The sequence below is a fragment of the Pseudochaenichthys georgianus genome, unplaced genomic scaffold (genome assembly GCF_902827115.2).
Source record: "Pseudochaenichthys georgianus unplaced genomic scaffold, fPseGeo1.2 scaffold_1325_arrow_ctg1, whole genome shotgun sequence".
Lineage (NCBI taxonomy): Eukaryota > Metazoa > Chordata > Actinopteri > Perciformes > Channichthyidae > Pseudochaenichthys > Pseudochaenichthys georgianus.
The window spans coordinates 14,332-37,679 of record NW_027262213.1 but is presented as its reverse complement, the minus strand read 5'-3'; the positions used below and the strand labels follow the sequence as shown (position 1 = coordinate 37,679).

At 41.9% G+C, this 23,348-nt stretch overlaps 1 protein-coding gene across 1 annotated transcript in view; it reads right to left on the bottom strand.

Moving 5' to 3' along the window:
- Positions 1-26: 26 nt before the first annotated feature.
- Positions 27-23,348, bottom strand: part of pcdh12 (protocadherin 12) — a 32,874-nt gene continuing 9,552 nt past the window's right edge. Inside the window, exons 2-5 of the mRNA XM_034077133.2 lie at positions 21,018-21,109; positions 14,720-14,871; positions 4,379-4,543; positions 27-3,647 (exon numbers count right to left, since the gene is read on the bottom strand). Of these exons, the coding sequence (XP_033933024.1) occupies positions 3,574-3,647; positions 4,379-4,543; positions 14,720-14,871; positions 21,018-21,109 (483 nt within the window). The 3' untranslated portion in view covers positions 27-3,573. The remainder of the gene's footprint in view (positions 3,648-4,378; positions 4,544-14,719; positions 14,872-21,017; positions 21,110-23,348) is intronic.

Here is a 23,348-nt window from a genome sequence, read left to right as displayed (position 1 = left end):
CTGAAAACATGACGATATCTTTGGGATTCAGTTTACACATGATACAGACTTTATTGAAAAACAAAACTAACAATGTTTCACAAAAGCTTTCTTGATATAAAAAGACTATGTACAAAGTGCTGTTCATCTGGTTTACCAAATACAGTAAAAAAACAACAATAAAAGCCACGTCAAAGAAGACGGTTGAACCGATAAGTTATCCCAGAGAGGTTGGTTTACTTTCAGAGCTGGTTCAACACACACTTCTTCCTCCTGCATTCAGCTGCTTTTTTGTTTAGTCTTGAGGAAAAACAAGAAGACAATGCCACATTTCCTCCTGGTCGCCGGCTCGCTTTCTGACGGCCACAAGACAAAAGAGAAGCCAAGTTTACGACGTCCTGAGAGGATCGAGGGTACGAGAAAACCAGACGCCTTTGTAGACTTTCAGATTCGCCCTTATTGCTGATTCCTTACGCGATTGAAGTTCCTGCCTTCACTTCCTGTTTTACCATCGTCGTTTACTTTCTTTTTAGTGAACAGTCTTTCTTTACCATCTATCAACCTTAAGTCCTGTCACTTTAGGCTGATGGGATCAACAAGTGCTGGAGCACGATTTAAACAAAGACCTCTTCAACATATCTTCTCGAACATGTTGATCTGAAGATTGTGATCCTGAGCAAAATATCGGAGGAAAACAACAAAAGATGCCACGTTTCCTCCTGGTCCACGGCTCGCTTTCTGACGGCCAAAAACAAAAGAGTAGCCCAGTTTAAAACGTCCGGAGAGGATCGAGGGAGAAAGAAGACCAGGCGCCTTTTTTAACTATTATGGTTCATTTCTAAAGCGATTGAAGTTCCTGACTTCCCTTCCATCGCCTTGCTTGTCCTTCGGAGTCATTTCTGACATGTTTACTTTCTTTTTAGTACAGTCTTCTATCAACCTTAATTTCTGACATTTAAAACTGAAAGGATCAACACATTGGGAGGTTGCAAGTACTCTAGCACGATTCAAACATCTTCAACATATCTTCCAACCCAGTCTCACGGCATTTCGTGGTATAGTCACGAAATACATTTAATCTATTGGTTCGTGTTCACCGACACGATTTTCCCCTTTTTTTCGTGTCACACAGAACGATTTTAAAAGCAATATATTTCTATTGGGAGTATGTTTCGTGCCTGCGTTTCTCCGGTCGGGTCGTGGAAAACCGGAAGCTGTGGGGTTCATACAAACATGTTCTTACTCAATATCAAGCCACGGTTATTGTTTTATTTTAAATCGTATAATTTCGGACTTTTGTTGCCGTCCGCGAGGAAAATAAATGGCTCAGAGCCTCAGGATACTGAAATCTGTATTTTTTCAATCTGTTTTTCCTTCTAATTTGTTATTATTTACATTGCTTTTAAAACCGTTCTGTGTGACACGGAAAAAATGGGGAAATCGTGTTGGTGAACACGGATCGATAGATTACATTTCGTGACTATGTATCTTCCCTAATACATTGATCTGAAGATGGTGATCCTACGCAAAATATCTCAGCGTTTTAAAGACCACGCTTCCTCCTGGTCCACGGCTCACTTTCTGACGGACCAAACACAAAGGGTTTATAACGTCCTGAGAGGATCAAAGGTGCAAGATAACCAGACGCCTTTTTTACCCTTATGGTTAATTTCTAATGTGATTGAAGTTCCCGCATTCACTTCCTGTCTCCCATCGCCTTGAACTTGTCATTCCCACTTTCTGTTTTAGTCTATCTTTGTTCACTTTCCATCTCACTTGATTCCTGCCATTTAAAGCTGATTGATTCCTGATGTATTGACGGTTAAAAGTACTGTTATACTTGGGTCTGAAGATGGAGATCCAAAGACATTTAAGTAAGTATTTGGGCACAAGTTTACAAGTATACCTTTTCGTTAACTTTCACATTTACCCTTTTTGCTCATTTCTAATATGATTTAAGTTCCTGCGTTCACTTCCTGTTTCCTTCACTATAGCCTTTCTCTTTTAGTCTATCCTGCCATTTAGTCTTATTTAAAGCTGAATGAAGTCCGGATGCATCCTGATCATTGATGGTAAAGCTTTACTTTCACTCTGAATGCATCTCCTTCATGAATGATTGAATGAATGTTCTATATTATTGTAATGACTGATTGAGTATTATTTTAGATATGTTATATGTTTAACTGCTATGCCTGCCATCTCTGCTCTGGGTCATTGTGTTGTCTCCTGGGTTCTGTAGTGTTCGGAGTCTGTCTTTTTATTTTCTTCCTCCCAGGGGCCCCCCCACAGGAAGCCGTTTGCCTCCTGGCAGGTCATGTGTTCTTAATTGATTTCCCTGGCTAAATAAAGGTTATACATACTACTACTACTACTACGACTGCTACGACGACTACTACTACGATGACGACGACGACGACTACTACTACTACGACTACTACGACGACTACGACAACGACAACGACGACTACTACTACTACTACGACTACTACTACTACGACTACTACTACGACTACTACTACTACGACTACTACGACTACTACTACTACTACTACGACTACTACTACGACGACGACGACTACTACGACGACTACTACGACGACTACTACTACTACTACGACTACTACTACGACTACTACTACTACGACTACTACGACTACTACTACTACTACTACGACTACTACGACGACGACGACAACGACGACGACGACGACGACGACTACTACTACTACTACGACGACTACTACACTACTACGACGACGACGACGACTACTCATGAGTTCTTAAAAGTTGTATAACCTGTGAATCTTACCAAGTGAATTTAGTTTTCATATTAATACGTTTGCATTAAGTTGGTGATTTGATTTGTTGTTAATTTTAGACTTTTCAATGCATTTTTTATCTCTGTATAATAGCGCTAGCAACAAAGGCAATTTCAGTTTTGCTACAGAAGTGTTGAACGTGGCACATCCTTTACATTTAAGTTGTGATTCTACAAAAAATGATTCATCGTGGATTTATTTACAGTCATTCAAATCATATTTAAGATCAGGAGTCCAAACTCCTTTTCTCTGGAACCAACTTCCTGTTTTAATCAGAGCGGCAGACAGTGTCCAAACTTTTAAGAGCGCGTTGAAGACCTACATTTTTAACAAAGCCTTCAGTTACAGCTGGCATTTTATGGTATTCATTTGAATGTTTTATGTATTTCAGACACAGGCAACCTCAGACTCTGGTTCATTTTAGTTTTGCTTCAGAAGTGTTGAACGTGACACATCCTGAAGTTGTGATTCTACAAAAAATGATTCATCGTGGATTTATATACAGTCATTCAAATCATATGTCATCACATAATACCTCTAAAATCCTCCTCCTACCCAGAGTCTTTCCAGTGTTCAGTGAACGGACGTTACTGTTATTGGTAAAGTCCGGGCGGTGCAGCGTGGCCGGGCCTCTTCTCAGAGTTCCCAGAGTGCTTTGGGGCGTTGTTAGCATTGGTAGCGTTAGCATCGAGGCCCAGCGAGCGTCGGTACGCAGCGGAGAGACGGTACAGCACGTCGGGTCGAGGACCGGGGTGAGAGTCTGCTTTCTGGGTCATCAGCATCTCAAACAGGGTGCTGACCTCAGAGAGCAGCGCCCCCCCCAGAGGACCCTCTTCTCTGGAGTCTTACCTAAAGGACGGAGAAGAGGAGGGGAAAACATATCTTTAAAATGATGAAAGAATCACAGATTTCAGCTTCAAAAATGTCCATTTGTGATCAATTAAGTGTATGTGATGTTATGATACCTTCCCAATTCAAATCTAATTGTATGGCGTTGCACAGTATGTTGTTTAAACTGTATGTAGGCCTATACATGTCTATCTATACTGTATGTCTGGGCATTTATATTAATCTACATCAGTGTTTCTCAAACTTTTTCATACCAAGGACCACTTAACCAATAAAAAAACACTCGCGGACCACCTAACTCCACAAATATCCAAAATCACATTGTTTTTCTAGAACAGATTACAAATCGCCGAAAATGGTACAAACAAGTGGCAACATGTGTGACGAAGGTGTTGCGTTGGGCTATATCATACAATCGAGAGTGAAACTTAAGCTCGCTCCATTGCGGAGATATTCCCGCGAGAGTGCGTAAAACTTTAATTTATTAATTTATTTAAAATGTGAAATTGTACCAATATACTCACGGACCACTAGGGGGCGCTCACGGACCACCAGTGGTCCGCGGACCACACTTTGAGAAGCACTGATCTACATGCATTACAGTGACCTTATGTGTGATTTCGGTGGGTCTACAGTTCAATAGGAATCCGACTTTGATCACAAAAAAATTAAATCAAATCTAACATTGACTCTAGATTTCAGAGTTATTGTTTTTAAGGTCATGTTTTTACCGAATGTGGAGAAGGAGGAGGAGTCCAGGGTGTCCCGGGGGGGAAGCTCACTCTCAGGGGACGGTGGCCCGGTGGGGTCAAAGACGTTGTCGTGGTAATCACTGCTGAGCGGGAGAGAGAGGCGGGCCATCCAGGACGGGTCACTGACCTCCGAGAACACGTCGTCTGCAGAAAGAGAAAGATTCATTTTACAGGTCACCGATTATGCAAAATCCATTTCCTCATGTCTCTTCTACATCAACATGTGTCCCCTCTTCTTCATGTCTCTTCTACATCAACATGTGTCCCCTCTTCTTCATGTCTCTTCTACATCAACATGTGTCCCCTCTTCTTCATGTCTCTTCTACATCAACATGTGTCCCCTCTTCTTCATGTCTCTTCTACATCAACATGTGTCCCCTCTTCTCCTGTCTCTTCTACATCAACATGTGTCCCCTCTTCTCCATGTCTCTTCTACATCAACATGTGTCCCCTCTTCTTCATGTCTCTTCTACATCAACATGTGTCCCCTCTTCTTCATGTCTCTTCTACATCAACATGTGTCCCCTCTTCTTCATGTCTCTTCTACATCAACATGTGTCCCCTCTTCTTCATGTCTCCTTCTACATCAACATGTGTCCCCTCTTCTTCATGTCTCTTCTACATCAACATGTGTCCCCTCTTCTTCATGTCTCTTCTACATCAACATGTGTCCCCTCTTCTTCATGTCTCTTCTACATCAACATGTGTCCCCTCTTCTTCATGTCTCTTCTACATCAACATGTGTCCCCTCTTCTCCATGTCTCTTCTACATCAACATGTGTCCCCTCTTCTTCATGTCTCTTCTACATCAACATGTGTCCCCTCTTCTTCATGTCTCTTCTACATCAACATGTGTCCCCTCTTCTTCATGTCTCTTCTACATCAACATGTGTCCCCTCTTCTTCATGTCTCTTCTACATCAACATGTGTCCCCTCTTCTTCCATGTCTCTTCTACATCAACATGTGTCCCCTCTTCTTCATGTCTCTTCTACATCAACATGTGTCCCCTCTTCTTCATGTCTCTTCTACATCAACATGTGTCCCCTCTTCTTCATGTCTCTTCTACATCAACATGTGTCCCCTCTTCTTCATGTCTCTTCTACATCAACATGTGTCCCCTCTTCTTCATGTCTCTTCTACATCAACATGTGTCCCCTCTTCTTCATGTCTCTTCTACATCAACATGTGTCCCCTCTTCTTCATGTCTCTTCTACATCAACATGTGTCCCCTCTTCTCATGTCTCTTCTACATCAACATGTGTCCCCTCTTCTTCATGTCTCTTCTACATCAACATGTGTCCCCTCTTCTTCATGTCTCTTCTACATCCACATGTGTCCCCTCTTCTTCATGTCTCTTCTACATCAACATGTGTCCCCTCTTCTTCATGTCTCTTCTACATCAACATGTGTCCCCTCTTCTTCATGTCTCTTCTACATCAACATGTGTCCCCTCTTCTTCATGTCTCTTCTACATCAACATGTGTCCCCTCTTCTTCATGTCTCTTCTACATCAACATGTGTCCCCTCTTCTTCATGTCTCTTCTACATCAACATGTGTCCCCTCTTCTTCCATGTCTCTTCTACATCAACATGTGTCCCCTCTTCTTCATGTCTCTTCTACATCAACATGTGTCCCCTCTTCTCATGTCTCTTCTACATCAACATGTGTCCCCTCTTCTTCATGTCTCTTCTACATCAACATGTGTCCCCTCTTCTTCATGTCTCTTCTACATCAACATGTGTCCCCCTCTTCTTCATGTCTCCTTCTACATCAACATGTGTCCCCTCTTCTTCATGTCTCTTCTACATCAACATGTGTCCCCTCTTCTTCATGTCTCTTCTACATCAACATGTGTCCCCTCTTCTTCATGTCTCTTCTACATCAACATGTGTCCCCTCTTCTTCATGTCTCTTCTACATCAACATGTGTCCCCTCTTCTTCATGTCTCTTCTACATCAACATGTGTCCCCTCTTCTTCATGTCTCTTCTACATCAACATGTGTCCCCTCTTCTTCATGTCTCTTCTACATCAACATGTGTCCCCTCTTCTCATGTCTCTTCTACATCAACATGTGTCCCCTCTTCTTCATGTCTCTTCTACATCAACATGTGTCCCCTCTTCTTCATGTCTCTTCTACATCAACATGTGTCCCCTCTTCTTCATGTCTCTTCTACATCAACATGTGTCCCCTCTTCTTCATGTCTCTTCTACATCAACATGTGTCCCCTCTTCTTCATGTCTCTTCTACATCAACATGTGTCCCCTCTTCTCCATGTCTCTTCTACATCAACATGTGTCCCCTCTTCTCCATGTCTCTTCTACATCAACATGTGTCCCCTCTTCTTCATGTCTCTTCTACATCAACATGTGTCCCCTCTTCTCATGTCTCTTCTACATCAACATGTGTCCCCTCTTCTTCATGTCTCTTCTACATCAACATGTGTCCCCTCTTCTTCATGTCTCTTCTACATCAACATGTGTCCCCTCTTCTTCATGTCTCTTCTACATCAACATGTGTCCCCTCTTCTTCATGTCTCTTCTACATCAACATGTGTCCCCTCTTCTTCATGTCTCTTCTACATCAACATGTGTCCCCTCTTCTCATGTCTCTTCTACATCAACATGTGTCCCCTCTTCTTCATGTCTCTTCTACATCAACATGTGTCCCCTCTTCTTCATGTCTCTTCTACATCAACATGTGTCCCCTCTTCTTCATGTCTCTTCTACATCAACATGTGTCCCCTCTTCTTCATGTCTCTTCTACATCAACATGTGTCCCCTCTTCTTCATGTCTCTTCTACATCAACATGTGTCCCCTCTTCTTCATGTCTCTTCTACATCAACATGTGTCCCCTCTTCTCCATGTCTCCTCTACATCAACATGTGTCCCCTCTTCTTCACTGTCTCTTCTACATCAACATGTGTCCCCTCTTCTTCATGTCTCTTCTACATCAACATGTGTCCCCTCTTCTTCATGTCTCTTCTACATCAACATGTGTCCCCTCTTCTTCATGTCTCTTCTACATCAACATGTGTCCCCTCTTCTCCATGTCTCTTCTACATCAACATGTGTCCCGCTCTTCTTCATGTCTCTTCTACATCAACATGTGTCCCCTCTTCTTCATGTCTCTTCTACATCAACATGTGTCCCCTCTTCTTCATGTCTCTTCTACATCAACATGTGTCCCCTCTTCTTCATGTCTCTTCTACATCAACATGTGTCCCCTCTTCTCCACTGTCTCTTCTACATCAACATGTGTCCGCTCTTCTTCATGTCTCTTCTACATCAACATGTGTCCCCTCTTCTCCACGTCTCTTCTACATCAACATGTGTCCCCTCTTCTTCATGTCTCTTCTACATCAACATGTGTCCCCTCTTCTTATGTCTCTTCTACATCAACATGTGTCCCCTCTTCTTCACTGTCTCTTCTACATCAACATGTGTCCCCTCTTCTTCATGTCTCTTCTACATCAACATGTGTCCCCTCTTCTCCACGTCTCTTCTACATCAACATGTGTCCCCTCTTCTTCATGTCTCTTCTACCTCAACATGTGTCCCCTCTTCTTCATGTCTCTTCTACATCAACATGTGTCCCCTCTTCTTCATGTCTCTTCTACATCAACATGTGTCCCCTCTTCTTCATGTCTCTTCTACCTCAACATGTGTCCCCTCTTCTTCAGTGTCTCTTCTACATCAACATGTGTCCCCTCTTCTTCATGTCTCTTCTACCTCAACATGTGTCCCCTCTTCTTCATGTCTCTTCTACATCAACATGTGTCCCCTCTTCTTCATGTCTCTTCTACATCAACATGTGTCCCCTCTTCTTCATGTCTCTTCTACATCAACATGTGTCCCCTCTTCTTCATGTCTCTTCTACATCAACATGTGTCCCCTCTTCTCCATGTCTCTTCTACATCAACATGTGTCCCCATCTTCTCCACGTCTCTTCTACATCAACATGTGTCCCCTCTTCTTCATGTCTCTTCTACATCAACATGTGTCCCCTCTTCTTCATGTCTCTTCTACATCAACATGTGTCCCCTCTTCTTCATGTCTCTTCTACATCAACATGTGTCCCCTCTTCTCCATGTCTCTTCTACATCAACATGTGTCCCCTCTTCTTCATGTCTCTTCTACATCAACATGTGTCCCCTCTTCTTCATGTCTCTTCTACATCAACATGTGTCCCCTCTTCTTCATGTCTCTTCTACATCAACATGTGTCCCCTCTTCTTCATGTCTCTTCTACATCAACATGTGTCCCCTCTTCTTCATGTCTCTTCCACATCAACATGTGTCCCCTCTTCTCCATGTCTCTTCTACATCAACATGTGTCCCCTCTTCTTCATGTCTCTTCTACATCAACATGTGTCCGCTCTTCTTCATGTCTCTTCTACATCAACATGTGTCCCCTCTTCTTCACGTCTCTTCTACATCAACATGTGTCCCCTCTTCTTCACGTCTCTTCTACATCAACATGTGTCCCCTCTTCTCCATGTCTCTTCTACATCAACATGTGTCCCCTCTTCTTCATGTCTCTTCTACCTCAACATGTGTCCCCTCTTCTTCATGTCTCTTCTACATCAACATGTGTCCCCTCTTCTTCGTGTCTCTTCTACATCAACATGTGTCCGCTCTTCTTTATGTCTCTTCTACCTCAACATGTGTCCCCTCTTCTTCGTGTCTCTTCTACATCAACATGTGTCCCCTCTTCTTCATGTCTCTTCTACCTCAACATGTGTCCCCTCTTCTTCATGTCTCTTCTACATCAACATGTGTCCCCTCTTCTTCATGTCTCTTCTACATCAACATGTGTCCCCTCTTCTTCATGTCTCTTCTACATCAACATGTGTCCCCTCTTCTTCATGTCTCTTCTACATCAACATGTGTCCCCTCTTCTCCATGTCTCTTCTACATCAACATGTGTCCCCTCTTCTTCCATGTCTCTTCTACATCAACATGTGTCCCCTCTTCTTCATGTCTCTTCTACATCAACATGTGTCCCCTCGTCTTCATGTCTCTTCTACATCAACATGTGTCCCCTCTTCTTCATGTCTCTTCCTACATCAACATGTGTCCCCTCTTCTCCATGTCTCTTCTCCATCAACATGTGTCCCCTCTTCTTCCATGTCTCTTCTACATCAACATGTGTCCCCTCTTCTTCATGTCTCTTCTACATCAACATGTGTCCCCTCTTCTTCATGTCTCTTCTACATCAACATGTGTCCCCTCTTCTTCATGTCTCTTCTACATCAACATGTGTCCCCTCTTCTTCATGTCTCTTCCACATCAACATGTGTCCCCTCTTCTCCATGTCTCTTCTACATCAACATGTGTCCCCTCTTCTTCATGTCTCTTCTACATCAACATGTGTCCCCTAGTGAAAGTACAAGATAGCAAACAACTGGTATCAAAACTAGTCCAGTACTTCAGTAAATGTTACTTTTGACTGATTAGAATATGGAGTTATAACCGTGTCTGTGTGATTATACTGAAGCTGCCTCGCCTTGTTTCTCTCTCACTGCTGGAGGAGAAGGAGGCAGGAAGGGAAGAAGGAAAGGAAGCGACAAAGTGTTTTATCTGCTGCTGTCAACAGGATCATCCTGCCCTCCACAGAGTCCTTCGCTGTGAAAGAATTCGGCTAAACATCACGTCCTTAGCGCCACAGAATACCTCTATTGCCGTGTCTGTCAGAGGAGTAAACATCGATGTGTCTGTCGCACAAACCGAAGAGTATACGTCTCATTTCATTTCTTTATTTTCCGTAACACATGCTGGGAACAAGTGAAAGGAAGCAGTTTAGTGTCTTTGATCCTCATCACTTCCTGCTTACGTCCTGTGGTGGTGTCCTGTTATCTGCTCGCACAACAACATCCCCGTAAGAGCTATTTTTAAGATTCATCTGATCTAATTTGATCTGAAACAATGAAGGTCTGTCAGCACGTCGCTGGCAGACGCTCAAGAGGACGGTTATTGACGTAAGTCGAGACAACAGCTTCACGAACAGACGCTCAGACGCCAGCACACATCAACAACACTTTATACTTTTCTTATTATTATGAAACGCATAACAAACAATGTTTAGTACTTAACAAGCTCTGTCTGCACGCATGGAGACAGACTGAGCCTTTCTGCAGTCATTAAAAAGGTCGTTGGGTTTATCAATTCACTTTCCTCTTGTATTTGCACCTTACATATTATATTAAATACCTTTTCCTCTATAGTGTTGGCGACATTAACAATATTTTTGATTGCTCACCTCAGATACATTTTCTAAATATTGTAATGAGTGCATTCTAATCAAACATAGATAGTAGTTATATGATATTTCATTTATTAGCTACTTCAAATGTGTTTAAAATGCTATAAATAGATTATTATTGGCCCAGTGGTTATTTAAGTAACTTTTTGTATTTGTTTTCAAAGCAACCACACCTTGCTAAAGAGTGCCCATGCTATCCTTAGCAACAGTATGTTATCCTTAGCAACGGTCTGCTATTAAAAAAGCCCATAATGCAGAATTGTCCAAATCGACCAATCAGCATCGAGTATTCATCTTAGTCTTGTAATACATTTGTGATAACAAGGTGGTAAGATCCTGAATCACTCAAACAATAACACACTGATCCCCAGTTTTAGTAAATACTCAAAATATTTAGATAATTCTCGACATCAATGCACATTTTTACTTGATGTTGAAAGTACCGTACTTTTCGGACTATAAGCCGCGACTTTTTCCCGATTTTTTGTGTACAGCTAACGGCCACTAGGGAACCTCCTAAATCTATGGATTTTACAGGTACAATTAACCACCTTTAACACTACGGGCTCTAGGACCGGTCCGCGCCCGCCACCTTTAAGGGGCGGGCTCCAGCAGGAAAAGCTGGAGGCCGGAAAAGAGTGAGACAGGTAGCGCGCCAAAGTAAAAGTGGAACCGAGAGACAGAACGAGAGCAAGACAGAAGGACAATTTAGCTGCTGCGGCTTATATGACGGTGCGCTTTATAGTCCGAACAGTACGGTACATGTAAGTAAGCAGTGATTCATTCCATCAGATGAATGAAGCGGAGAGTAAACGTTAAACTCAGCTGCGATTGATCAGCCCGCTGCGGACCCCTTCATCTAACCACAACCAGATGAGGGGAATTAACTCACTCACACACACACACACACACACACACACACACACACACACACACACACACACACACACACACACACACACACACACACACACACACCCCCGGTGGCATAGACCGCCCTCAGAGTTAATCCTCCTCCTCTTTCCTCCTTTTGTCCGTGCAGGATTTTTACCAAACATGAAATTCTCTCTCGGTTACAAACGCATCCAGTTTCAGATCCTCAGAGATGAAACACTGAACTGTTTAACCTGTAAATCATTCAATCTGTGGTGCATACATCACAGTGTGCATCGCTGAAAGACAGATATCAGATGGCAGTGTCCTGTCATATACAGTTATACGTGCTGTGCTACCTTGAATTGCCTGGTGCTGAAAGGTGCTATATAAATAAACTTGCCTTTATCTAATTTATCCAGAGATTTTAGCCTTAAATGTTACTTCGATTTGCACGAAAAATCATCCAGTTCTACTTTATTACAAACATAAATACAGAACGTGGAAGGAGAAGACTTCCTCTTATTGTAAACAATCCCATTCGAGTATTGATTGATCAATTGCTTTCATTAAATCAGCTTTAATCAATATATCTCAAGAAATGTTGACATCAGTTAAAATGAATTTTTAACGTAAAAAAAGGTCGATTGAAGCAGATGTGGTCGGATCAAGACATGTTGTAAATGTGGAACTGATATCTTAATTCAACAAATGTGCTTAATTTTGGTTATTTGAATTTGTTTTAATTGAAGCGTCTCTGATCACACACGTCAGACTCGTCCATCGCCTCCACTGGTATCTAACTCTTAAAACACTATCGTCCTATTGATAGGGCTTCAAACTCAACATATACACGTGCAAAACAAGAAGCTGCACAGCCTTCAAATGTTGGTTTAGAATTTGAATGTCAACGTTATGATGCGGCTTTAGAGGCAACGCTATTAGATGTGTGTACTTCTGTACTTAAAGCTGCTATGTTGAGGGCTCAAGTGCCTCAAATGCTCTGCTAAGAGAAACACATCTACTGATAGAGTACTAGGACAGTGCTGGTGATAGTCCTCTTTAACTGTAAACCAAATCTACCTACAGGTACATACACACACACACACACACACACACACACCATCCTAAACGTAACAATAGCCATGATAGGAATGACCCGATTTCTCACATCTGAGAAACACACACACACACACACACACACACACACACACACACACACACACACACACACACACACACACACCTGTAATATCATCTTCAGACAAAGAGACCGGTTTATGTTGGTGTGATTCATCACAGCAGTCCTTCAAAAAGTAGTTACAGGACACACATGTAATAGAGAGGAATGTGTAACGCTTTGACGGCTTCATCAAACACACACACACACACACACACACACACACACACACACACACACACACACACACACACACACTGTCAAAGGTCTCTGGTGTGAGTTACACTGATAGCACAGCCTGCAGCGTGGAGGTGAGTCAAGCATCACACACATAACACACATACCCTCCCATGCACACACACACACACACACACACACACACACACACACTATATGTGTGTCTCTCTCTCTCTCCTGCCATAAAGTGCAGTTCGCTCTATCATCAGCCGGTAAACCCCTCCACTCGCCCCCGGGCTCAGAACTCTACAATAGCAGGAAGAAACTGTTTGACACTCACTCAGACACACACACACACACACACACACACACACACACACACACACACACACACACACACACACACACACACACACACGGTGGAATTCCAGCTAAACAATGAGCATTACGTCTGTCTGATGTTTGGCAGCTTTAACTTCTTAGTGACACTTTTAGAATGTATTTTTAAGACCATGACCTTTATCTTTGACCAGTATACATCACTACTATTGATGCTGGAGTGACTGGCACCTCGAACCATGACTTTAAATGGCACCAAATAAAGGCAAGGCTCCAGAAGAAGGCCCCGGAAGAAAAATAATAATGAATGACTCGTTTATTTTACAATCGATTACATTCAGTTGACACTTTTATCCAAAGTGAATTACAATAAGTGCAATCAACCACTAAGATAGCTTTCATTATTACACGGCTTGGTCGAATACTGGATTCTGATTGGTCAATTTGGACATTCCGAGGTCTGTTAATTTCCGCTAACAGACCGTTGCTAAGGTGAACAGACCGTTGCTAAGGAGGATGAATGGACTATACTAGAAGTCTGGTCTATTTAACGTTGGCTGTGGATAACAAAAAATAGTTTTCGTCCATCAGAAAACACAGGGGACTACTTTTTTGATATTTATTTGTATGTATGTGGAGATTAGGAAATTAAGTGGAACGTACTTTTTGCTAGACTTTTTTTTTGCTTAAGATTGTAAGCGGGAAAAAAACCCTTCAGGGCGATCAGGATCCCGAATCCCGATGTCCTTTTTTATCAATGACTGTCTGCCACATAATTTCTTACACAAACCACTGTAACCTCATCCTATTGGCTTTAAACAAACCAGTCCACGTTTATCAGCAGTATCAACATGATGAGCGAAAGAACAACAGCAGATGAGTGGGTGGGTGGATGTGGATGTGGAAGTAAAACCTGTTATTTCCAGCTGTCTTCCTGTTTTCTACATGTGTCAGTGTGAGTCCATTGAAAAGTGACCAGTGTGTGTTTTCTGCAGGGGTCAAAGATCAGCTGCTTTTGTCCTGAAGAATCAAAGCGTTCCACTGGGAGGATAAACTCCGTGACACGGCTCAGTTTACAGAGTCAGAAAATAGACTTAGTACGAGGAGTGTTTGTCTCAACCGTCAGTCAGGGATTCTTACTTATCTTTGATGTCAGACAGAGATAAGAAACATTATTATTAATCTATATTTCTCCATTACTCCCCGTATGTTACTTCGTACGTTATCTTCTGTAACTCTGTATATATTTAGGTGATTTTCTTTCCCGTACAATCCTCTAAGATTATCTGCATGTTACTAAGTGTAACTTTGTGTAACGTTCAAAGATCAATGCAATCGAAAATTGTCTCTAAAAATTGAAGCTTTAGTGGAAATTGAAGTGACGAGGACAGAGTGCTAGCCATCGTCATGTTTGAGCAGTGCATCAAAGTGTGTGTGTGTGTGTGTGTGTGTGTGTGTGTGTGTGTGTGTGTGTGTGTGTGTTTACCTGCGTTGTTGAGCAGGTGGTTGAGGCCCTCCTCCAGCTGGGGGTCTATAGGAGAGTCTCTTCCCGGTTCCCAGTCGACGTCTCCAGCCTCGCTCTCACCGTGTCCGCTGTCTTTGGTGCTCTGCCAATCAGAACAGTCCTGACCTCCATATCTGCACGAAAACACGCACACACACGACTATCAGGCACAAGACCACACACCCCGACATACTGACACCAAAGAGATAAGTAACACTTCTAAAAAGGTTGTCAATAAAGTTGCTGTAAATGTTTTTGTTTGACATTTTCAGCCACTTATCGAGTAACTGACGACGATGAAATAAGACCAAAAGAGTCAAGTGTCAGGTTTCTTGATATATTATATCCCAAAATCACAAGTTTAAGAATAAGTTATGGGTTTCCCTAACTTATAAAAAGCCTCTTTCCTTAGACCTGTGGGTTGTGTTTAAGATATGTACAGTTTGAGAAAACCATCTATCCAACGGTTTTGATGAAAAGAAACTTCATGGCCATTTGATTTCCCACAATCCTTTTTGACACATATAATGTTTCTTCCCAGAAAAACACAGAACTTGAATCTGAATCAAAAAGCAGACATGACTCCGGTGTAAATCCTGAGATCAGAAACAGAGGTTTGCTCGAGAGATAAGACGGAGATAACATTCCTGAGGCTTCAGACGACAAATCCATTGATAACCAACCACACACACACACACACACACACACACACACACACACACACACACACACACACACCTGTAGATCTGTAGTATCAGAGTGTTCAGCTGGAGGCAGGCTCAGACAGGAAGTGGCAGTCAGATAAAGACGAGCTCACAGATGAGTAAGTCACTCCGAAACAAACACCTGGGGAGTATACTACGAAGCAGGATTTTCTCTTAGCGGCTAACTTCAGGGAAAACTCCGGGTTTCCGGTCCTATGACGCTGGTTCTCTTTTTAGCAGGCTAGATCTCCATGGTAACTTATGCTTAGCGGCTAGGTTAGGTTGCAGGCTAAGAGCTCAACTCAGTGAAAGCACCGCCTGCTGACCAATCAGAGCTCAGTGTGCGGAGTTTAAAGCGATCAAGTCATATTACAGGAGAAAGGAAATACAGAAAAGCTGCCGTCGCAGGAAAGACGGCCGGCAAAAATCACCGACTGTGTGAACGTGAACATGAATAGAATATCACCTCCATCTTCAGAGCAATCTGACTATTATAACATTAGCGTTAAGAAAGCTTACTTAAATATCGGCCACAACATAAGTAACCGGATCAGAGTACATTAAGTACAGTCCGCGGCATATCACTTCATAATGTATCACATATCTCCTGATCTGAGTCAGCTGAGCCGTATCTGGCCGTGCAGCACTCACAGCGTCACATACTGTATGCAGAAGTATTATTTTAAGCAACACATAAGTTGACGAAACACTCGAGACAAATGTAATTGAAGTCAGATCGTGTCTTGGACGGGGCAGTGATATCATAAACCTGTTAATGTACGCATTCAAACACGTGTTCTGTTCCAGCTGTATTCACCTTGCAGCTGCAGCTCTGAGGCTTTGATCCTGATCAAGTGTTTAAGTCATGGATGTTTAAAGTTTAACTTCTTCATTTTTGACTAGTATTAAAGTTCACTTTTCATTCAGGAAGTATGACGCTGCGCTGTCAGTGCGCTTCTCCATGTCTGTGATTGGTCGAATGCTCCAGATACCACCCCTTTCATGTGAACGCGCACCTACCTAGATAGGACACGGCTGGCTTGAGCGATCCACTTGATAACCCGCGTCGTAGGACCGTTTAGCGAGAGCGCGTATGTTTTGGATTAGGCCAACCGGCTAACTCAAACATATCCAGGTTAGGTTGAACCAGCTTCGTAGTATAGGCCTCTGGTCTTATTCCCGGATTGAAATCTCATCCGACTGTGAGGTGATTATTATCTCAGAGGAGGAGGTTGTTGTCTGTTTGGTGTGTTGGTTCATCAGCAGCAAAACAGAACAACGACCCATTTCATTTCCATCGAACTTGGTGGAACCCTAACGATGACCAAGCCGATTGAAATCACGATATAGAAACACACATTATATTTTGGAGGTCTGCTTTCATGAAGCGCTAATCAAGATTTCGTGGTCGTCTTTAGTTAAAGGTGGTTCTTCATTGTGTCAGGGATGTGCTAAAGAACAACGTGGAGGACCCTGCAGTGTTTCAACCATTTTTAAAAAGTCCAAGAAAATTGAGTTTTGTTGTTGTTGTTGTTGTTGTTTTCTTCGTACTCTAGAACAACAAATAAATTGAATACAAATATTTATATTAAAAGATCAAATAAAATGTGATATTTATATAAATATAAGAATAATACGATCAATTAAACAGTAACAAATATGTATTTAAACGTCAATAGTCCAGGTAAAATGTGTAGTAATAAAATAAAGATTTTTATAGAAACATAAAAAGTTAGAGTAAAATATTAAATAAAATACTAATATGTTTTAGTTAAAGTAAGTCGACATGTGTCCATTGTAATACCATTAATATACAGTGGTGTTTTATCATTAATAACATATTAAGTTGATTAAATGAAACTCTTAAGGATGGACTTCTGAAACAACTTGAGCTTTATCTGATCTGATGTCAGGGCTTCCACAATGCCTACACCAGGGGTTCTCAAAGTGCGGCCCGCGGGCCAATGGCGGCCCTCGGAAATGTTTCTGGCGGCCCGCGATAGTTAACGTGACACGCTGAAATGCATGCGTTATATTTTAATCCTCCATGGTTGCATCTAGTAAGAATTAGAATGGAATTTAAGAATGGTAAAACTGCGCCCCCTGGGTTGTCATTCCTAAATTATGAATGACAGCTTGTGGAAAGTTTGCTAGACTACTGGTTGCATGGCAACTAGGCATCTCGCGAGTTGCGGTAATTGGTTAGTACAATAAAGAAAGGATTTGTTTTGGAATTATTTTGTGTTCCGTTTTTTCTTGGGCGGCCCTCAATCCAACATTGGGTACCTACATTGGCCCTCACTCATCAACACTTTGAGAACCCCTGGCCTACACAAATGATTCATGCTGCGCAGATGATCCCATGACGTGTAGGAGTGTGTGCTGATCTGAGGCCACTCGTCTACGGACCAACACGGTGTGTGTTAAAGTGAAACAGAGCCCTGTTTATATCAAGGTGATGTCAGATCTAATCTCATCGGCATCATAACGCTGAGGTAGCTGCTTCCCGTCAGACACTCTGAATCACTCACAGATAGCTGCTGCAACCTGCCTCACACACACACACACACACACACACACACACACACACTCACGCGGGGGTTATGAGACACTCTTCCTGTGACATTGGGTTTTTGACTTTGCGTCCTGTTGGTCTGTTGCTGTTATTTCAGTGGCAGCTGGTTAGTGGGTCAGAGACTCTGAGGAAGACGTCCATCAATCTGTCACCACGGCAACAGAGTGGACCACATTGAGGAAAAATATAGCTTACTTATAGCTATAGCTAACTTACTTACTTGCCTGCTTGCTTTCTAACTTACTTTCGTTCTAACTTGCTTACTTACTTGTCTCCTTGCTTACTTACAAACATATACTTACTTACTTGTTTCCTTGCCTACTTACTTACTTACTTAATTGCTTACTTATTGACTTACTTACTACTTTGCTTACTTACTTAATTACTTCCAAACGTACTTGCTTACTTCCTTCCTTACTTATTTGCTTACTTACTTACTTACTTACTTACTTGCTTGCTTAATTTATTTCTTCCTTCCTTACTTTCGTTCTAACTTGCTTACTTACTTGTCCCCTTGCTTACTTACAAACATATACTTACTTACTTGTTTCCTTGCCTACTTACTTACTTACTTACTTAATTGCTTACTTATTGACTTACTTACTAGTTTGCTTACTTACTTAATTACTTCCAAACTTACTTGCTTACTTCCTTCCTTACTTATTTGCTTACTTACTTACTTACTTACTTGCTTGCTTAATTTATTTCTTCCTTCCTTACTTACTTACTTACTTACTAACTTACTTACTAACTTATTTATTTGCTTACTTTACTTACTTACTTACTTGCTTGCTTTCTTACTTACTTGCTTCCTTGCTTCCTTAGCTTACGGGAGAGACATGTATGTTGTACGATGTTCATCAATATAAGATTTCAGATGATTTTGTGATTAAAGAGATACAGTTTGTCTTAGATTGTAAAACACATCATGTAAGATGGTGTTACATTAATATGTGGAACAGAGCTAAGTAACTCTGCAGCTAGAGTTGGTCATATATTGTAAGATACAAAACTAGATGGGACAACAACACACTTTTAGGAACTTTAAAAAATATATTTTAAATGATCAAATGTGTAATTATTGGCACAATTCAAATGGGAATCAGCACTGCTCAATATAGATGGCACCAGGGGCGTGCACAGACATTTGGAGGGTCTATTGCTCTAAACTAGAGAAAGGGCCTCCCCCCCACCCCCCGAAAACGTAAGAAGTTTTTATAAAAAAAGAAAACCAGGGAAATTGTTTGTTTTGCGGTCCATATCTCATTAACATATCTAATGTTAGGATCTATTAAAGACAAAATGCGGACAATTCTGTTTTAATGTAGTTTGACCATTGTAACGGCTGTGCCTTAAATAAACTCACTAATTGATTAAACCAATTCAATACGCATTATTCTTATCATTCTTTATGAGCACAGTAACGGTAAGGTATCTAATTACTTATTTATGTAGTATTCCATAACTTAATAGCAGAGATGGTCAAACTAAAGTAGAGACATGGCAGAAATCCTACGATGAAGCGGGACAGTGAAGGGTTCTCCTGTGAGAGGGCGATCAAGAGAAGAGAGAGAGCGGTGAGGGAGTTTACAGAGCAGATGAAAAGACACAGAAAGACAGAAGCACAATAACAAGTATATTTAGGTGTAAATAACCGACGGTGTCAAGAGGAAGTAAAGTCCCCTGGTTTGTCCCTTATACTCTAACTGCCATGAGAAAACTCAAAATCAATTCAAGCATATTTAAAAACGGGGACATTTCCGGGGACAGATTGACCCGAGGATTGGCCACCAAAGCCAGGCAGACACATGTTCACCATAGGCCGGACCGGACTCGGAGGCCTTCCCTTTGCTTTCCAGCTGTCAGATTGTAAACAAAGTCACGTGACGCTCAGATGGCAGCGCTGACAAGGTGTGTTTTATCACAGCAAGACTCTACAATACTAATTGTGGGCTTATCATGTCTCGGCCACAACAGAAAAAAAAGACTTTCGCTCTCTCCAGAGGGGCAGGTCAGCCAAAAAGTTCAAAAGGGCAACATTAGCCCGTACCTGTGCACGTCCCTGGATGGCACATACCAATTCATAGATTTATTAATATCTGTACAATATAAAATGTCATATCTGCAATACTTTGAATTTGATGCTCAGTCTGTCTGTCTTTATTTTTTTGTTTAAGTGCAACTTACTGAACATCAGTGTAGAATACTTGATGTGAAAATGCTGCAGTTAGCTAAATTGCTAGGTGATCAATAAGAAAAGATCCAATGATCCTTGTTTTTTAATTACTGTGTATCGTGACTTTAAGGCAGGTGACAAATACAACAACATTACAAGTCACACATACACAATAAATGAAAAACTGATCGTCTCCGGATTATTTGATAGTTCCATACTTGTTGTCACTCTTTCTTCATCTTTCTTGATATTTACCCTAAAATCAGGTCCCATTTCAGACACTGGGAGGGAAGGGACTTTGCCTCTCGATCTACATTCCTGATTCTTCAAAAACAACCTGTCCTGGTTCAGGAAATAAACATCTGTGAGTCTTTAAAATAGGTGGCATTCCCCTTTAATGCGTGTCCTGCTATCAGAGGGTTTTGATCAGCGAGCGCAGCAGAGATCAGAGAAACCTGCAGCTGGCAGAGGAAGAGAGTGATGGAAGAGAGGAGGGAAGAATCCACATCAAGATCGTTTTGAGGGTTTCAGCCTGTGTGAAGTCAAGTGGAAGAGACCGTGGTTGTGTTAAGTGACCCTTGTTCAGGAACTGACTGGAGAAGATTGTAAGAAAGCGGGAATTTCTGGCGTCAAATCTGCGAGGAAACAACATCTTGAAGCGTGGTGAAAACCCGCAAACCCAGCGTCTCTCTTAATGTTTTCATTCTGAAACCCTCAGACCACATGAGACAGAGTGAGGGCGGACTCACCACATTACAGGAAGGGGGTGAAGGTTTTATATTGAGTAAAGATCATCATGAGCAAGAGGAGGGTGAGGGGACTGACCTGCCGTTGCGGTGAGAGTATTTGTTTCCTCTGAAGTTGGTCCGAGGCTGCAGCTGACCCTGCCGGAGGAGAGAGAGGAGCTGGGAGATCTGCTGCAGGGGGAGAGGAAGAGGAAGAGGCGGGTTAGAGTCATGACTTTATCTGAAGATACATTATTTAATAGTTTACAGAGCGGTGCAGGGATGACGTGAAGTAATAAGTGTGAGCAGCACAAGGGCTGACACACAGATTTCTGAAGTTAAAAGCTATGTGGGCTATAAAGGAACTACAGGGTTCTTACACCTTTTCCAAAGTCAAATTCAAGCACTTTTCAAGCATTTTCGAGGTGCATTTTCAAGCTTTTCAAGCATCTTACAGCTGTTGTAAATTACATATTTATATAAACATACTTATACTCAAATGATTAGTTCCCTACCTCACATTAAATCAGATGTTCTTTATGCTATAAACAACCAAGGACTTGGACAACCAAGGACTGTTGACCTCTGGGTGAGTGCTGCTTCCTACAGTACCTTCACTGGACTAACAATGGCTAATCCCAAACTGTACTGCTTTTTCCTTGCGTTATTCGCCGCCTCCCTACCCCCTCCTGCACATAACAAATGCGAACCGCCACTACTATCATGTGTGATTATGAGGTCTCTACACAAGATGATTATACGCTACATTCCAGTGTCAATGTGCGCACAAAACAAACTAGGCATTGTGACTCACTGCTAGCTCTTGGCCGTGCTCTGATTGTATTACTACTGATGATATCGGGCAATGTGCATGTTCATCCTGGACCTTCTAATGTATGTAGCCATCAGGGCCGTTTCTAGCTTTTTGGGGGCCCTATGCAAGATGCTGTTTGGGGGCCCTAGTTTTTACAGTTTTTTAACTACAATGGGGGGGGGGATTCCGAAGCCTTTAAGATGATCTGTGGAGATGCATCAATCTGTTACACTTTAATAGGAAAACAGGCTAATTTCACATACAAAAAATAAAATTGTGAATGCAGAATTAGAAATACTATGTAACTGGTTTGCAGTTAATAAATTATCCCTTAATGTGGCCAAAACAAATGACATAAAATAGGTATTTTGTATCATACTAAGAACATTCTTGAAGAAAAATACTCTTTATAACAGTCTATTTCTCCCTTACCTTTACTACTGCTCCGAAATATGGGGAAACACGTACTCAACAAATCTACAAAAAATAATAAAATCCCAAAATAAAGTATTACGACAAGTCTGTGGTGTTGGTAAATATGAACACACAACTCCTATATCTAAAAAAACTCAATATATTAAAATGTGTTGACATAGTACAGCTTAAAACAGCACTGATTATGCCTAATAACATAACACGGCGCAGTGCGGCGCAGACGGACCCGGTGGAAACTGGGGGTTAGGATGATGCACGGGAGGGCTACTTTCCACAAGCTATGCTTCAGCCCTCCCGCTTCTACTAATTGTGTTCATCTTTGTGTGTATGAATTACACTTTTTTTGTTTTTCGGATGAATACAAAAAAAATATGCCCCCGCATAGTCCGCCTATAGGAAGAAACGGCCCTGGTAGCCCTAGTTCTGACCTGTGTCCTGATGTCAATCTTTGTCACAATGATCTGAGTTTCCCTGACTTCTGCTCTCGTAAAGCTTTAGGTTTTCTACATGTAAATGCTAGAAGCATAACAACAGCCAGTGTTTCTTGTGAGCGTTTCCCCGGTACACAAACACAATACACACAAACGCACTCGCGAGCTTCCCCCAGACCAGTAATAGAAACGAAAATGTGTCTTTGGGTCAATGTGAGTGATAGAGCAAGTCACATTTGGTTTAGGCACAAAACATACTACCAGTAGAAATACATTGCTTTCAAAATCGTTCTGTGTCGAATCAATAGATTATATTTTGTGACTATAACACGAAATGCCGTGAGACTGGGTTGAATTACACCAGTGAGTGCTTCATCCACCACAGGATGGTGATTATAACGCATATATTAACATAGGTACGCTCCTCTGAAATGATTGTCCCCTGCAATTATAATTATTATTATCGTGTTCGCTATTCAGCTTGCTAACGCTAGCTTAAACAAACGTAACATGCAACGTTAGCCTAATCCAAAATGCTCTACTACAGCGTACCTTTCATGTGGCTTGTCAGCGCAGACTCTCGCATCGTGAACAACCGAAATTATTTTTTTAGGGTAGGAGGCTACTCGTGGGCTTGACCCTCCTGGCACACAGTCATCTATCACTCTCACCAGAATGCCCAGGTCACACGTAACAAAAACACTTGCAGGTCACGCGCATAGCGCAGGAAGGCCGGAGCGGAGCTGTTTTA